General features: G+C 36.5%; 1 protein-coding gene across 1 annotated transcript in view; it reads right to left on the bottom strand.

Annotated features, from left to right (window-relative positions):
* LOC114049669 (kynurenine 3-monooxygenase-like) overlaps positions 1 to 15,418 on the bottom strand; it is a 60,150-nt gene that overhangs the window by 20,987 nt on the left and 23,745 nt on the right. Inside the window, exons 5-9 of the mRNA XM_027870980.1 lie at positions 12,811 to 12,859; positions 12,040 to 12,127; positions 7,257 to 7,422; positions 5,819 to 5,890; positions 1,246 to 1,367 (exon numbers count right to left, since the gene is read on the bottom strand). Coding sequence (XP_027726781.1) covers positions 1,246 to 1,367; positions 5,819 to 5,890; positions 7,257 to 7,422; positions 12,040 to 12,127; positions 12,811 to 12,859 — 497 coding nt within the window. The remainder of the gene's footprint in view (positions 1 to 1,245; positions 1,368 to 5,818; positions 5,891 to 7,256; positions 7,423 to 12,039; positions 12,128 to 12,810; positions 12,860 to 15,418) is intronic.

Below are 15,418 nucleotides of genomic sequence, written 5' to 3'. Positions count from 1 at the left end.
CCATCCCTAGACTCACTTCTTAAATAGATCTATTATTCACTGAATGGGCCTTGCCTCACTCAAAGTGAGAACCTGAAAAGACCTTAGCTTAAAAGGGCCAGGGTCTCCCATTGCATCCTGGACCATCTCCAGTCATCCTGATGAGTATCTGGCCACTAGGCCCAGATGGCTCTGGAGGAGAAAGTGAGGCTGGAGACCTTGCACAGCCCTCCCTCACTCAAATCAAAGTCAATTCCAAGTATGTCATCATCTCCCAGATGTTACGGTCCTCTTCTAGAATGAAGGACAAACACAACAACAACAACAACAACTATATGCCCGGGACTGAGCTGTACTAATAGACGATAAGAAACAATTGCTTCTCAACCCTCAAAGTCAAGAGGTAATCAATCTCTGAAATCAAAAGATTACCTCAATCTCAGAGGTAAAACCCTTCTCCTCTCTTCTCTCTCTTTGTCTCTGTTTCTCTCTGTCTCTGTCCCTGTCCCTCTTTCTTTGTGTCTCAAACATACAATATGTGCATGCGCTCACATACACATGCACACACACACATGACACAGTTCCAAAGACTTGTTTTTTGTCTACAGAATGAGTTAGCAGTAGAAAGGTCACTAGACTTGGAATCAGGATCTAACATAAGCTAACAAAATGCAGAAAAGCTTTTGGGCAAATCCCTTGACCTTTCCGGAACTAAGGAGTTCCTCATTTATAAAACGAAGGTACTGGATTAGATGACATCTAAGATTCCTTTTAGCCCTTTTAAACTTAGGGTAGGCACTATCTTGGAAGAAGAACTGAATTAAGAGTCAGAGGATCTGAATTCAAATTCTGATTCTGCTACTTGCTACCTATATGACCTTGGGCAAGTCAGTTCACCCTTCTGGACTTTCTTCATTTGTAAAATGAAAAGATTGATCTAAATAACTTCTCTGGAGGCTTCCAGATCAAATTTTGGTCCTGGGATCTTAACATCATCATCATCACATTCCACCAAAAAAGCACACGCAAGAAACCTTTCCTAGAGAATATTTTTGGGGGGTGGGATTGGGAGAAGAGTCTGGGGATTATGCAAAATTTCTCATCAAAAGAAAAAATCTGCTCAGATTTTATGTTCTAATGCAGGTTCAGATACTGGTGATTGTATAAGTGATCTAAATTAAAGAGAAGAGTTTAAAATCCCTTGCTTGATTTTATACAACTCAAGTTCATGAACCAGAAAGTACAATTGTGGATAACGAAACTTACTCTCCCATTAGGGGGATGGAATCTGGGAAGTATTTCTGGAAGAAATCCAGCACATCACTACCTGTCGTGAGCTTTTCAAAATCTTCAAAGGGCATGAACAAAGTACAAGTAAATGATCTGTTCTGTGAAGAGAAAAAAGGCACCTCACATATCAAAGGAATCAGGGATCTGGAAAATGTAGCCATTGAAGAGATAGCACCAAGTCACAGTACTCTTGGCTAGGCACTTCAGTGTCAGAGAGGAATCCTAGTTGTATGGTTTGAAGCCTAATACATATATAACTGATGGAGGGAAATCTCACCCCTTTACCCTCACTCTTATACCAAAAGTATATAGGAAGTCCCAGGACTGTTCCCACAGGCCCATATTGGGTTAAATATTCTGTCTCTTAACTCAAAACTGTGAAAGCTCATTAGTTTTTTCCCAAGAATGCACTTGACTATCCAGAATGCTAAGTAACAGTCTTGGGCTGAGTTAAGCATCTCCTTTATCCTTTCTCCTTTATCTTTCCTGGGGACATTAACAAGAAATGCACACATACACATACACATATATGTGTATGTGTATGTGTATATATATATGTATGTATGTATGTATGTATGTATATGTATACATATCCAGTCATTCAGTCATGTCCAAATCTTCATGACCCTATAAACCATACATAGCACTCTATGCCCTTCTATCCTCCTCTATCTCTTGAAGTTTGTACAAGTTTATGTTCATTGCTTCCATGATACTATCTCTCCATCTCATCCTCTGCCATCTCCTTTTCTTTTTGCTGTCAATCTTTCCCAACATCAGGTTCTTTTCCAATGAGTTTCATTTTCTCATGTTAGCCAAAGTATCTAAGCTTCAGCTTCAGTATTTGACCTTCCAGTGAGTAGTTTGAATTTGCTTTAGGTATTGACTGATTGATCTTCTTGATGTCCAAGGGACTCTCAAAAGTCTTCTCCTGTACCACAATTCAAAAGCATCAATTCTGCAGTGCTCAGCTTTCCTTATAGTCCATCTCTCACAGCCACACATTGCCACTGGGAAAACCACAGCCTTGACTTATACGGACCTTTGTTGGCAAGATGATGTCTCTGCTTTTTAGTACGCTGTTCAGATTTGCCATAGTTTTCCTTTCAAGGAGCAAGAGTCTTTTAATGTCATGGCTGCAGTGTCCATCTTCAGTGATCTTTGAGCCTAAGAATATAAATCTGACACTACTTCCATTTCTTCTCCCCCCATTTGCCAGGAAGTAATGGGACCATTTGTTAAGGTATTATTTTTTTATGTTAAGCTTCAGACCAGCCTTTACCTTCTCTTATTTCACCCCCATCAAAGAGGCTTCTTAATTCCTCTTCACTTTCTGCCATCAGAGTGACATCGTTTGCTTATCTGAGATTGTCGATATTTCTCTGGGCAACCTTAATTTTGGCTTTTGATTCATCCAGCCTGGCATTTCATAAGATGTACTCTGCGTATAAGTTAAATAAGGTGACAACATATAGCTTTGTTGAACTCCATTTCCAATCTTAAATCAATCAGTTGTTACATGTTTGGTTCTAACTGTTGCTTCTTGGCCTGCATACCGGTTCCTCAGGAGACAAGCAAGATGATCTGGTACTCCCATCTCTTTGAGGACTTACTGCATTTTGCTGTGATCCACACAGTCTTTTCAATGAAGCAGAAGCAGATGTTTTTCTAGAACTCCTTTGCTTTCTCCATAATCCAGCAAATGTTGGCAATTTGGTCTCTAGTTCCTCTGCCTCTTTGAAAACCAGCCTGCAGTTCTGGTAATTCTCGGTTCATATATTGCTGAAGCCTAGCTTGCATTTTTAACTTGCTGGAGTGTGAAACGAGCACTTTTTTTTTTTTTTGTAATTTGAACATTCCTTGGCATTGCTCTTCTTTAGGATTGGGATGTAAAATTGATATTTTCCAATCCAGTAGTCACTGTTGAGTTTTCCAAATTTGCTGGCATATTGAGTGCAGCTCTTTAACAGCCTCATCTTTTAGGATTTCAAATATCTCAGCTGGATTTCCATCACCTTCACTAGCCTTATTTTTAGTAATGCTTCCTAAGGCCCACTTAACTTCATTTTCTAGGATGTCTGACTTTAGAGCAGTGTGGTTATCAGTGATGTTAAAATCTTTCTTGTATGGTTCCTTTCTGTATTCTTGACACCTCTTCTTAATCTCTTCTGCTTCTGTTAAGTCCCTACTATTTTTGTCTTTTATCATGCTTATTTTTGCATGAAGCATTCCCTTGATATCTCTAATTTTCTTGAAGAGATCTCTTGTCTTTCCTATTTTATTGTTTTCTTCTATCTCTTTGCATTGCTCATTTAAGAAAATCTTATTTCTCCTTGCTATTCTCTGGAATTCTGCATTCAATTGAACATATCTTTCCCCTTCTCCTTTTTTTGCTTTCCTTCTTTCCTCAGCTATTTGTAAAGCCTCATGAGACAGTCATTTTGCTTTCTCACTGTTCTTTTTTTTTTTTTCGAATGTTTTTTGTTGCTGCCTCCTGTACAATATTGCAAACCTCTGTCCATAGTTCTTCAGGCACTCTATCTATCACCACATCTAATCCCTTATAATCTATTCATCACCTCCACTTCATATTGATAAGGGATGCAATTTAGGTCACATTTATTCAGTCTGATGGTTTTCCATACTTTCTTCAATTTAAATCTGAATTTTACATTAAGCCCATGATCTGAGCCGCAGTCAGTGGAGCTTCTCCACTTTTGGCTACAAAGTATATAATCAATTTGATTTCTATATTGACCATCTGGTGATGTCCATGTTTAGGGTCACCTTCTGAGGTTTTGAAAAGAGTGTTTATTTTCATCAGTGAGTTATCTTAACAAAACTCTGTTAGTGACTGCCCTGTTTCATTCTGTACGCCAAGGCCAAACTTCCCTGTTATTCCAATTATATTTTTATTTCCTACTTTAGCATTCCAATCTCCTATGTAGGAATGACATCTTTTTTTGGTGTTATTTCTACAAGATGTTGTAGGTCTCTATAGAATTGATCAGCTTTGGCCTCTTTGGCATCAGTGGTTGGAGCATAGACTTGTATTACTATGATGGTGAATAGTTTGTCTTGGATTTAAATAGATTTCATTGGTTTTTTTTTGAGATTATACCCTGGTACTGCTTTTATGACCCTTTTATTGACTATGAGGGCTTCTCCATTTCTTCTAAGGGATTCTTGCCCATAGTAGTATATGTAATGATTACCTAAATTAAATTTATTCATTCCTGTCCATTTAAGTTCACTGACACCTAAGATGTTAATATTTAATCTTTCCATCTCCTGTTCGACCACATCCAGTTTACCTTGGTTCACAGATCTTACAGTCCAGGTTCCTATGCAATATTGATCTTTATAGTACTGGACTTTCCTTCATCACCAGATGTATCCACAACTGAGCTTCCTTTTGGCTTTGGCCCAGCCACTTCGTTAGTACTGGGGCTACTTGTAGTCCTCCTCAGCTCTTCCCCAGTAGCATATTAGACACCTTCCAACCCAAGGACTCATCTTTCAATATTTCTTTTATCATTTTAGTACTGTCCATGGGGTTTTCTTGGCAGAGACATTGAGTGATTTGCCATTTCCTTCTCCAGTGGATCACCTTTTGTCAGAACTCTCCACTATGTCCATCTGGGGTGACTCTGTACTGCATAGCTCATAGTTTCCTTGAGCTACACAAGCCCCTCTGCCATGACAAGGCAGTGATCCAGGAAGGGATTAACAAGGAATAGAAATGGTCAAATGGCAGGGGAGGTAGTTGGTATAGTGGAAAAGATGGCATATTTGGAGTCAGTAGAAACCTAGGTTTAAAACTTGTCCCTGATATTACTAGTTGTGCAACTATGTGCAAGTCACTTAACCTTTATGAGCCTCAGTTTCCTCCTCTGTAAAATTTTAATGCTACTATTAATTCACATGATAATTGTATAGACTAAATGAAATATGATTTATGAAATTTATATGAATATCAGTTATTATTATTTAAAATTTTTTTCCTGTACCTAGCATAGTGCCTTGCACATAGAAAACACTTAAGATGTGTTTCAGTTGCTGAGTTAAATTACAGCAGGTAGAATAAAGAGGAAAAGTGCTGACAAGTGGAAAAAATTCCCCAGCCTTCTTTGGTAATGCCATAAACAACCACTCAAGACCATAGGTCAATTCATTTTCATATATTACATAGAAGTTAAATATCCTCATAAGTATTCAATTAATTTTGAGAAACATTTATTAAGCAAATAGGACAACACATATGTGCCAGTGGTCCTTGATGTTTGAAATGGTCTTTCTCCTAACCACCACTTCTTAGGTTCCCTGACTTCCTTTAAAAGGTTCCACTCAGAAAAATATTAAAAGAAAATCTTTCATATGAACAAATCCTGATTCCTTCAAGTTTTTCCTCATAGGGCCTATTTTTTGAAAATATTTAGTCATTCATTAAATAAGTAAAAGCTTAAAAAATTAACCATATACAGTAGTAAGTAAAGAAACAAATGAACAATACATACACAAATGTGATTCATGGTGCAATATACTTTACCTGGTTAGGAAGAGCAATCATCATGAAAGTGTTTCTTGGCCAAATGTGTAGATAATTAGGTTCCATGGCATACTGTAGGGGGAAAACTCACAGATGTTTACTAAAACATTAACCAAATACCTCTATTAAACTCATTCTACATATGGCATAAATGTTTCCCTGATAATGTAACTATAATAGTGTCATTTCTCAAACAGAATGACTTGACTATCACTGGGCCCATCAGAGAGTTTCTTACAGTCTCTAACAGAACCCAAAGTATGTTGTCCTTGTGGTACTGGAATGATATATTGCCTCAGCATATTTGTTTCTTATGTGCAGTCTTTACTCCAATTGTACTTCGAATTTGTATGAACTCTTCTCACTGATGTTGTGTTTGTGTGTGCCCTAGGCTTATAAGGAGGATTGTTTCAAAGCTACAGTTCTTATTCTACCATTTTAGCAAATGCTTTTCCTTTGAGCTAATCATGTCTACTGGTTGACAGTTGATGGGAAGCACTAAAGGAATTCTTAATATAATGTATCTAACAGGTGGACATCCAGTTTCTGTTTGAAGACTTCCAAGGAAGATGAACCCTTGATAGATCAAGGCATGTGTTACAGTGAAGACTCAAAGCCTCTGACTAGACAATATCATACAAACATAACAGGACACAATTTTCCAAACTTGTTCAAAATGCATGAATAATTTGTTCTGGCTCTGGATGTAACTATCTAAAGTTGTTGGCTGATATATAGTAGTATCATCCCTTCACAGAATGGTACAAATATCAATAGATCTGGTCAAAGGACTTGGGTTTGAATCCTAAGACTTGCCAAATATCAGCCATAAGATTTTGGGCAACTTATTTCATTTTGAGAAATTGGTTTCCTCCTCTGCAAAGTGAGAAAATTGGATTAGATAAACTCCAAAGTCCCAACTAGTTTTAAATCTACAGTTCTGTGATCTAACAAGCGTCTGACTGGATGACAGTTAAGAGATGATGTTTTAGTAAAATGAAAATATTTATCAATGCTATTTGCTAGTTCTGACTTAGGAACCAACATTCCACTTGTGTCTGTTGACAATGCATTTCATTATAACTTCTTGGTTTCATTTGCTTATGACAACATAAAAGTTCTCGCCCTGTATGCTAAAAATATTTCCATTTACACTGTTGTAGTCATTTTGTATATTGTTTTCCTTGTAAGGAAAAATATTTCCTTAAGCCAAAAGGGAGAAGAGAAGCATCCTTGTACTAAATCCAAACTTGCCACTGACTTTTTTTAGCTTAATATTTAAACTAGCCAGGACTTTGACTTGGCATTCTTTCGTGGAGTAGTGACCATGTTTTCTTAAAGTAATACACACCACTCTACAATACTTCCTTTATAAAAGGTAACTAAAAAAAGATAGAGGAGAAATGTTAATGAGGGAAAAAAATGGAGATTTCCTTACCTCCCCATTCTTAGGTGGAATAGTCAGTTCCATGTACCCATGAGGAATATACTGTTGACTGTAGTTGAAGCGAGCCCGTTTCATGAACTGTGTTCTTACTGTTGAATAGGCTCCATCACACCCTACAATAAGGTCACAAGTAACTTCTACAGGTACCTGATTCGATCTGTGAAATCAAGTAAAGAGTTAATCTGTAGGCATAATGATAACAATAGAGATGTCCACCACTTCAGTGTAACTGGGATTTGTCTTGTGGATTTAGCAGTAGCACTCGGTAGAACTTTTGGTATGAGCTATGGATTTTCAACTCTTTGTATTTTGTATTATCTGTAGACAAAACAAAGAGAAGAATAATTGCCCTGACTTACTTCAAAGATTGTAAGGCAGCTAGGTGGCACAGTACATAAGAGTGTTGGACTGGGAGTAAGGAAGATGAGGTCAAATCCTGCCTTAGATACTAGCTGTGTGACCCTGAGTATGTCACTTCTCTTTGCCTCAGTTTCTTCAACTCTAAAATTGGGATAATAATAGCACCTTTCTGTTGTGAGGATCAAATGAGATGTATATTACTATATAAAATACTTTGCAAACCTTATAGTACTACGTAAATGCTAGCTATTATTGTTGTTGTTTTCATTATTGCTGAGAGTGACCCACACTAATGCACTGTTGGTAGAGTTATGAATTAGTATAACTATTTTGGAAAGCCACTGGAATTTGGAATTATGCTAAGAAGGTGAGTAAATGTCAATACCCTTTGTCCAAGAGATTCCACTGCTAGGCATATACCCCAGTGAGGTCAAAGATTAATAAAATGGCCCTATATACACCCAAATATTGATGGCAGCACTTTTGTAGTGGCAAAGAACTGGGAACAAAGTACATACCTACTAGGAAATCAATAAACAAGTTATGGTACATGAATATAAGGGAACATTCTGATCCTTTAAGAAATGTTGGATATAGTGAACAGGGAGAAATATGAGAGAACATGCAAATCAATACAAAGTGAAATAAGCAGAACAAGGAAAACAACATACATAATGACCACAACTATGTAAATGGAAAGAACTGCCACCACAAAACAAATGAAACTGAACAATGTGAAATTAGAATGGCTAAGCTTGGCCCCAAAGAAAAGACATGAGAAGGCACCTCCTTTTCTTCTTTGTAGAGTAGGGGAAGGGGGTAGATAATTAGTGTGGAACTTTGCATATAATGCCATTGGTCAGTTTTGCTGAGCAGTTTTTTTTTTCTTTTTCATTCTTTGTTGTAAGAGATAGCTCACTAGGAGGTGAGGGGGAAGAATATATTGGGAATGTAAATGATGTAAAAACAAATGATATCAATAATTTTTTTGGTGAGGCAATCGAGGTTAAGTGACTTGCCCAGGGTCACACAGCTAGGAATTGTCAAGTGTCTGAAGCCAGATTTGAACCCAAGTCCTCCTAACTCCAGGGAAGGTATTCTATCCACTGCACCACCTAGCCACCCCTATCAATAATTTTTTTTAACTTAAAAAAGTAACCCATAATACTGTTCATTGGAAAGACTTATGTATCTGGAGTGAGGGGATCTGAGTTCAAATATAAGCTCTACTACTTTCTTCTTGACTGACCTTGAGCTCACCTTAACCTCTAGGACTCAGTGTTCTCATCTGTAAAATGAAAGGTTTGGACTAAATGAGGATTAAGGTTTCTTCTAGCTTTAAATATATAATCCAATGATCATCCTCATATTCAACAAACATTGACTGACTGCCCACTATGTGCAAGGCACTGTGTTGGGCTTCAGGAGCATAGAAGATGGAAGAATCGATAAGGCCTAGGATGGTTAGAGGTTTCATGGATGAGATGGGACTTGAGCTAGGCCTTTAAGATAGGGTAGAACTTAAGATAAAGGAAAATAGTAGGGACAGCAATCAAGATAACAGAAAAAAAGACTTGGAAGAAGGAATGTGTATAGTCAAGGAACAATGACCAGATCAACATGACTAAAGCATATAGGTCATTTAGCAAAGTTGTAGTAAATGAAGTTGGTACTTGGTACTGGCTAAGAAATAGAGTGGTAGATTAGTGGAATAGGTTAGGTACACAAGACACAGTAGTAAATGACTAGAGTAATCTACTGTTTGATAAATCGAAAGACTCCAGCTTCTGAGATAGGAAGCACTATTTGACAAAAACTTTTGGGAAAACCAGAAAATAGCATGGCAGAAACTAGGCATAGATCAACATTTCACACCATATACCAAGATAAGGTCAAAATGAGTACATGATTTAAACATAAAGGGTGATACCATAAGCAAATTAAGACAGCAAGGAATAGTTTACCTGTCAGATCTATAGAGAAGGGAAGATTTTATGACTAAACAAGAGATAGAGAATATTATAAAATGTAAAATGGTTAATTTTAATTACATTAAATTAAAAAGGTTTTACACAAAGTCAATGCAACTAAGATTAGAAGGAAAATGGAAAGCTGGGAAACAATTTTTATAGCCAGTGTTTCTGATAAAGACCTCATTTCTCAAATATATAGAGAACTGAGTCAAATTTATAAGAATACAAGTCATTCCCCAAATGATAAATGGTCAAAGGATATTAACAGGCAGGTTTCAGATGAAAAAATCAAAGCTATCTATGGACATATGAAGAAGTGCTCTAAATCACTACTGATTACAGAAATGCAAATAAAAACAACTCTGAGGTACCACCTCATACCTATTAGATTAACTAACATTACAGAAAAGGAAAATGATAAATGTTGGAGAAGATGTAGGAAAATTGGAACACTAATGCATTGTTGGTAGAGTTGTGAACTGATCCAACCACTCTGGAGAGCAATTTGGAACTATGCCCAAAGGGCTATAAAACTGTGCACACCCTTTGACCCAGCAATAGCACTACTAGGTCTGTATCCCAAAAAGATCATAAAAAAGGGAAAAGGACTCACATGTACAGACATATTTATAGCAGCTCTTTTTGTGGTGGCCAAGAACAGGAAATTGAGGGGATGCCTATCAATTGGGGAATGGCTGAACAAGTGGTTGTATATGAATATAATGGAATACTATCGTGCTGTAAGAAATGATGAGTATGTGGGTTTTGGAAAAACCTGGAAAGACTTATACGAACTGATGCTGAGCGAAGTGAGCAAAACCAGCAGAACATTGTACACAGAAACAGCAACATTGTGCAATGATCAACTCTGATAGATTGAGCTCTTCTCAGCAATACAATGATCCAAGACAATTCCAGAAGACTCATGACAGAAAATGCTATCCACATCCACAGAAAGAACTATGAAGTCTGGATGCATATTGAAGCATACAATTTTCACTTTTTTGTTGTTTTTTATTTTTTCTTTCTTGCAGTTTTTCCTTTTTGTTCTGATTCTTCTTTCATAACATGACTAATCCGTAGAAATATGTTTAACATGATTGTACATGTATAACCTATATCAGATTGCTTGCTGTCTTGGGGAGGGGAGGTAGAAAAATTTGGAACTCAAAATCTTATAAAAATGAATGTTGAAAACTTTCTTTACATGTAATTGGAAAAAATAAAATACTATCAAGTGCAAAAAGAAGTAAATAAGGTTGGTGAGGTAGGTAAGGGCTAGATGGTGGAGGACTTTAAATGTCAAGCTACAGGCTTTGGACTTTATCCTACATGTAGTGGACAGCCACCTGATCAAGATGTAGGTGTTGATACTATTTGTACAAAATGGTATTTAAGAAGATGAATCTGGCAAACAAAGAAGAATAGGTTGGAAAAGGGAGAACCTGGAGGCAGGGAGAATAGTTAAGAGACTTACTTCATTGTTCAGCTGTGAGGTGATAAGGACATGCACTAGGATAATGGCAGTGGAAATGGAAAGAAAGGGACAGAAGGGAGAAATATAAAGAAGAAAGACTGGTCAGTATTTTCTAAGAGACTAGAGATGAAGAAAGAGGATAGAGTACACTTAAAGGATAAGATGAGGAGAAAATGGAACTGTGAAGGAAAGATATAGAGTAGCTCAAGAAGTAGGAAGAAAACAAAACAGAATATAGTAAAGAGAGTGTTGGGCTTAGAGAAAGGACAACCTGAGCTCGAATCCAGCCTCTGACACTTACCAGAAATTCTTGGCTACTCAACTTCTCTGAGCTCCAGTTTCCTCATTGTAAAATACGGACAATAACACTTGTGGCACCTACTTAATAAGCTTGTTTTGTTGTCAAGATTAAATGAGGTTATATGTGTAAAGCCTTCAGAAACCTTAAAGTGCTACACAGATGGCAGCTATTATTGTTGTTGTTGTTGTCAGAGTATAAAAATTCTAGGGCAGAGGGAGACAGTATTTTAAGAAAAATTGGGTGATCACTTAGTGTCAAATGCTACAGAGAGGTCAAGGAGGATGGAGACAAAGAAAAAGATCACTGGATTTGTCCAGTCTCCTCACCTATTTTCCCTAGTAGCTATTTTTAAAAGTTAGTTCCTATCCCAGAGGATCTCAAATGCAACCTAAATTAATTAGATGATTGAGATTGTGTAAACATGATGTTAAATATGAAGGTAGAGACTGAAAATTTCATCTGATTCAAAGGTACATTTGGAGGCCTCTATGATTCCTTCAGGCTCTAAAATTTTACCTCTTAAAAAAGGAAACGCATTTTCAATGAAAATTTCCCAAGATAATTATTGAAGCCTTTTAAAAATTATTAATCAAAGGATAATTCTCCACCTCCCAATCCTTCTTCTCTAGTCCTTTGTGAGGCCTGGTGTCTGTGATTAATTACCCAAGGATAGTGATTATGCCTTCTTCAGGTTTACAATTCAACAACTTGTGGCCAAAGTGCACTTTTGCAGTGGAGTATTTTTCAACAGCTGGAGAACAAACAGAAAAACAACACGTGGAGATATAATTTAAATTCTCTTTTATACCAAATTTAAGAAAAGTTGAGGTTTTCATTTATTGTTCAACTGGGTACAATGACTTATTGACAACATTCAAATTAATTGGTTTAATATCATTCCCACTTGACATCATTTCCCAGTATCATTCTGGTATTAAAACTTTAAGTATAAACTTGTCTTCTTTCCGCTTATTTCCATATTAAAAATTTTTAAATCCAATCTTATTTGCTTAAATGTCATATACCTGAATGAAGGGCACACTGGGAAATAAGAATCAGCTAGCTCATGTTAAAATATGTCAGTTGTGTAATAATACCTCAGCTACTCACATACATATTTGTCCTTGTGTCTGTTTCGAACAGCTCTATTGCCAGGAATGCTTTAAATTCAAGGTAATATAACTTGATGTTTTAGATTGTCTCTGTATCAGGTAATCAGCATATAGTAGAAAATCAACCAATCCGTCACTGAGCATTTATTAAGTGCTGACTATGTACCAGGCACTGTGCAAAGTACTATGGATACAAAGAATCAGGCAACCAGACAAACTCCAATTAGAATGTTAAGTTTGCCGTATGAGTTCCAAGCATCACGGTAACACAACAATGCAAAAAGGTGAATAAGGTTTATTTAAATAAAGATGTTAGACTTACCAGTCAATAGGTCCTTATTTAGATGTTCTCTACTTATAGAAAGAATATACTGGAAAAAAATGGAATTTGAAAACATTGTTTAGGAATAATGTAAAAATATACTCCTGAACTATGGGACAATTTTTCTACTAGATAGGCAGTTCAATAATCAATAAGCATGGCATTTCTTTTTAAAGTATTCAATCTACATTTATTATTTTTATTATTTATAAGATTTATGTTTGGAAAAATCAAACCCTTCTCTTTTAGAATTTAGCGGTGTTTTCACAAAAATAGGGGACATAATCCAGTCATGAAGTGTTTTTTCACTTAGTGCCTAGTGCATTTCCTTGCACAAAGTAGATTCACTCAATAAATGTTTGCTGCACTAAACTAAATCAGATCACCCTACTCAGCTATTTTGGAAATCTCTTGAACTCCTACATACTTCTATACAATTCTACATAGGGAATAGACCTGTGATTTCACTGGTATAGGGAACTCCTAGGTAAGGAAGCTCCCTCTACTTATTCCAAATATACTATTATTATTCAACTTTGGAACTCCTCTGTCATTGCCTCCACATCCAGCAACGGAGACCCCAACATAAGAAAATTGGTCATATTATTGTTTTAGACTCATATGCTGATTTTGACCCAAAACAGTAGTGTCCAATTTGATCACTATCAACCAGATTTATCCCTAAATGCCTTTTGGCTGTTTCCAAAGTAAAATCAACCTTCAAAGGACAAAAATTTGCCAGCATTAAGTATCACACAAAAAATTCTCAAAGGTGCTTTGAATTGGACAATTGGACACACACACACACACACACACACACACACACACACACTGGCACATTTATTTAAAGGAAAAAGACACATTAGTTTATTGTTATACCTCAAATAGAGTTACTCATATATGCAACACACCCAGACATATGTTAATTAAAAAATAATGTTAGGTGGAAATTGACTAACAGGAAGAAAGACTATTTTATAAGTGAATACCCTAGGGGCTAGGGCTAAGAAAATCTCTGGCCACCCCTCATGCCCCAACCCTCAACACACACATACATTGTAGGACTGTTACAAAGCCAATGGAGTAGATAGTATTCAGAAGTCTATGTAGTAAAAGGGATCCTAAAAAAACCCAACCCCATCCTCCCACCTCTGGATCTTCCTCACCTGCCTGACAAAGAAAGGTGTCTGCAATCCTATGATAAGAGAATCATTCATTTAGGCTGAGGTATGTTTAGTGCTAAGTGCCGTCTTTAAAATGCAGTTAGCCTTGTCATTTTTACTTTGATGTGATTTTGTTTATTTTTATATCATAGAATTAGAGAATCTCAGAGCTAGAATGAGTCTTGGACATTATCTTAATCTAACTACCTCACTTTACAAAAATTGAGCCCTGGAGAGATTATATGGCTTTCTTAAAGATTAGAATCCATGTCTCCTAATGCCCCTTTCCCTCCCCATGCTTACTCCTTTGAAATAGTTAGCTAAAAGCTAGGACCCCCAAAAAGTCAGAATTTTCATGTGAGAGGCATATAAGGCACCCCTCATGGGAATAAGGATATATCTGGTTGGGGAATGAAGTTGGGGAGGGGTCCAGGATAGTTGGGGAACAACATGAGAACACTAAGTAACGACAGAGGGCACGGAAAGAAGGTGGGAAGACATGAAAGCCCAACTTTACACAGGTCACAGTTATTTGTAGAGCATAACACACTGGTGATTGCTCTGGACTGAAGGTGAGAATCAGAAATGTCAACAAAATTGATTTACCCTAAGTACATAAAATGCCAAAATAAGAGGAATATTTACAGCTTTTAAGATATACCAATATAGCTAATTAGTGAGTCCATGATGTATCATAAAGTGAAAATCTGAATTAACAACTTAGTTTGTAAATAGCTTGATCCTGCTGGGAATAAAAAAAAAAGAAATTTCTTATCATCTTGCTAAAATTCATAAAAATCAAGGCCATTTTTATTATCCTGCTCTGTACCCCTGGTGTCTGATATGCTGATTGTTATATATCACATATAATACTGTTATGTGCAATGCAACAGAACGCAGAAATGTTATTTTAGTATATCAGGAAGCATTTCAATGAATAGAAGAATTTAAATATTCGTTCTTGTTCAGAGAGCATGTAGATGATTTTTACATTCAGTTGGGTACTTTGTTACATTCATAAAATCATAGGTTTATCGGGAATCCCAACAGATCATCTCGATCATTCCCCGCCCCCAACTTTCATATACAATTTTAACTAAAAGAGAAAGTTGGTTCATTCTTTTCTTAACTAAAATTAACCAAAAGTAAAATAAAATTCTTCAAGCCTCATTTCCCTAATGCTAATCTAATACAATGGTGATACTGTAAATAATAAGTAACAAGAGTAATAATAAATTAGCTTGAAGATTTTTTAAAATTAGCTATGAGAAACAATATGTACAGATGATTTATGGAATCACTTCAGGAGACAGGTTTAACTCTTGCTTTCAAGTTATTTATATTGGAACAATTTCTAATAGGGTGCTAGATTCAGAAAGGAACAAGGGGGAAAATGGCAAGATTCCAAGCAATTCTAGATTGAATAATGGAATGAAACTAATTAA

The sequence above is a fragment of the Vombatus ursinus genome, unplaced genomic scaffold, assembly GCF_900497805.2.
Source record: "Vombatus ursinus unplaced genomic scaffold, bare-nosed wombat genome assembly UNPS02014798.1, whole genome shotgun sequence".
NCBI classification, from domain to species: Eukaryota; Metazoa; Chordata; class Mammalia; order Diprotodontia; family Vombatidae; genus Vombatus; species Vombatus ursinus.
Note: the sequence above shows the minus strand (reverse complement) of the source record. Positions and strands in the feature narration are given on the sequence as shown.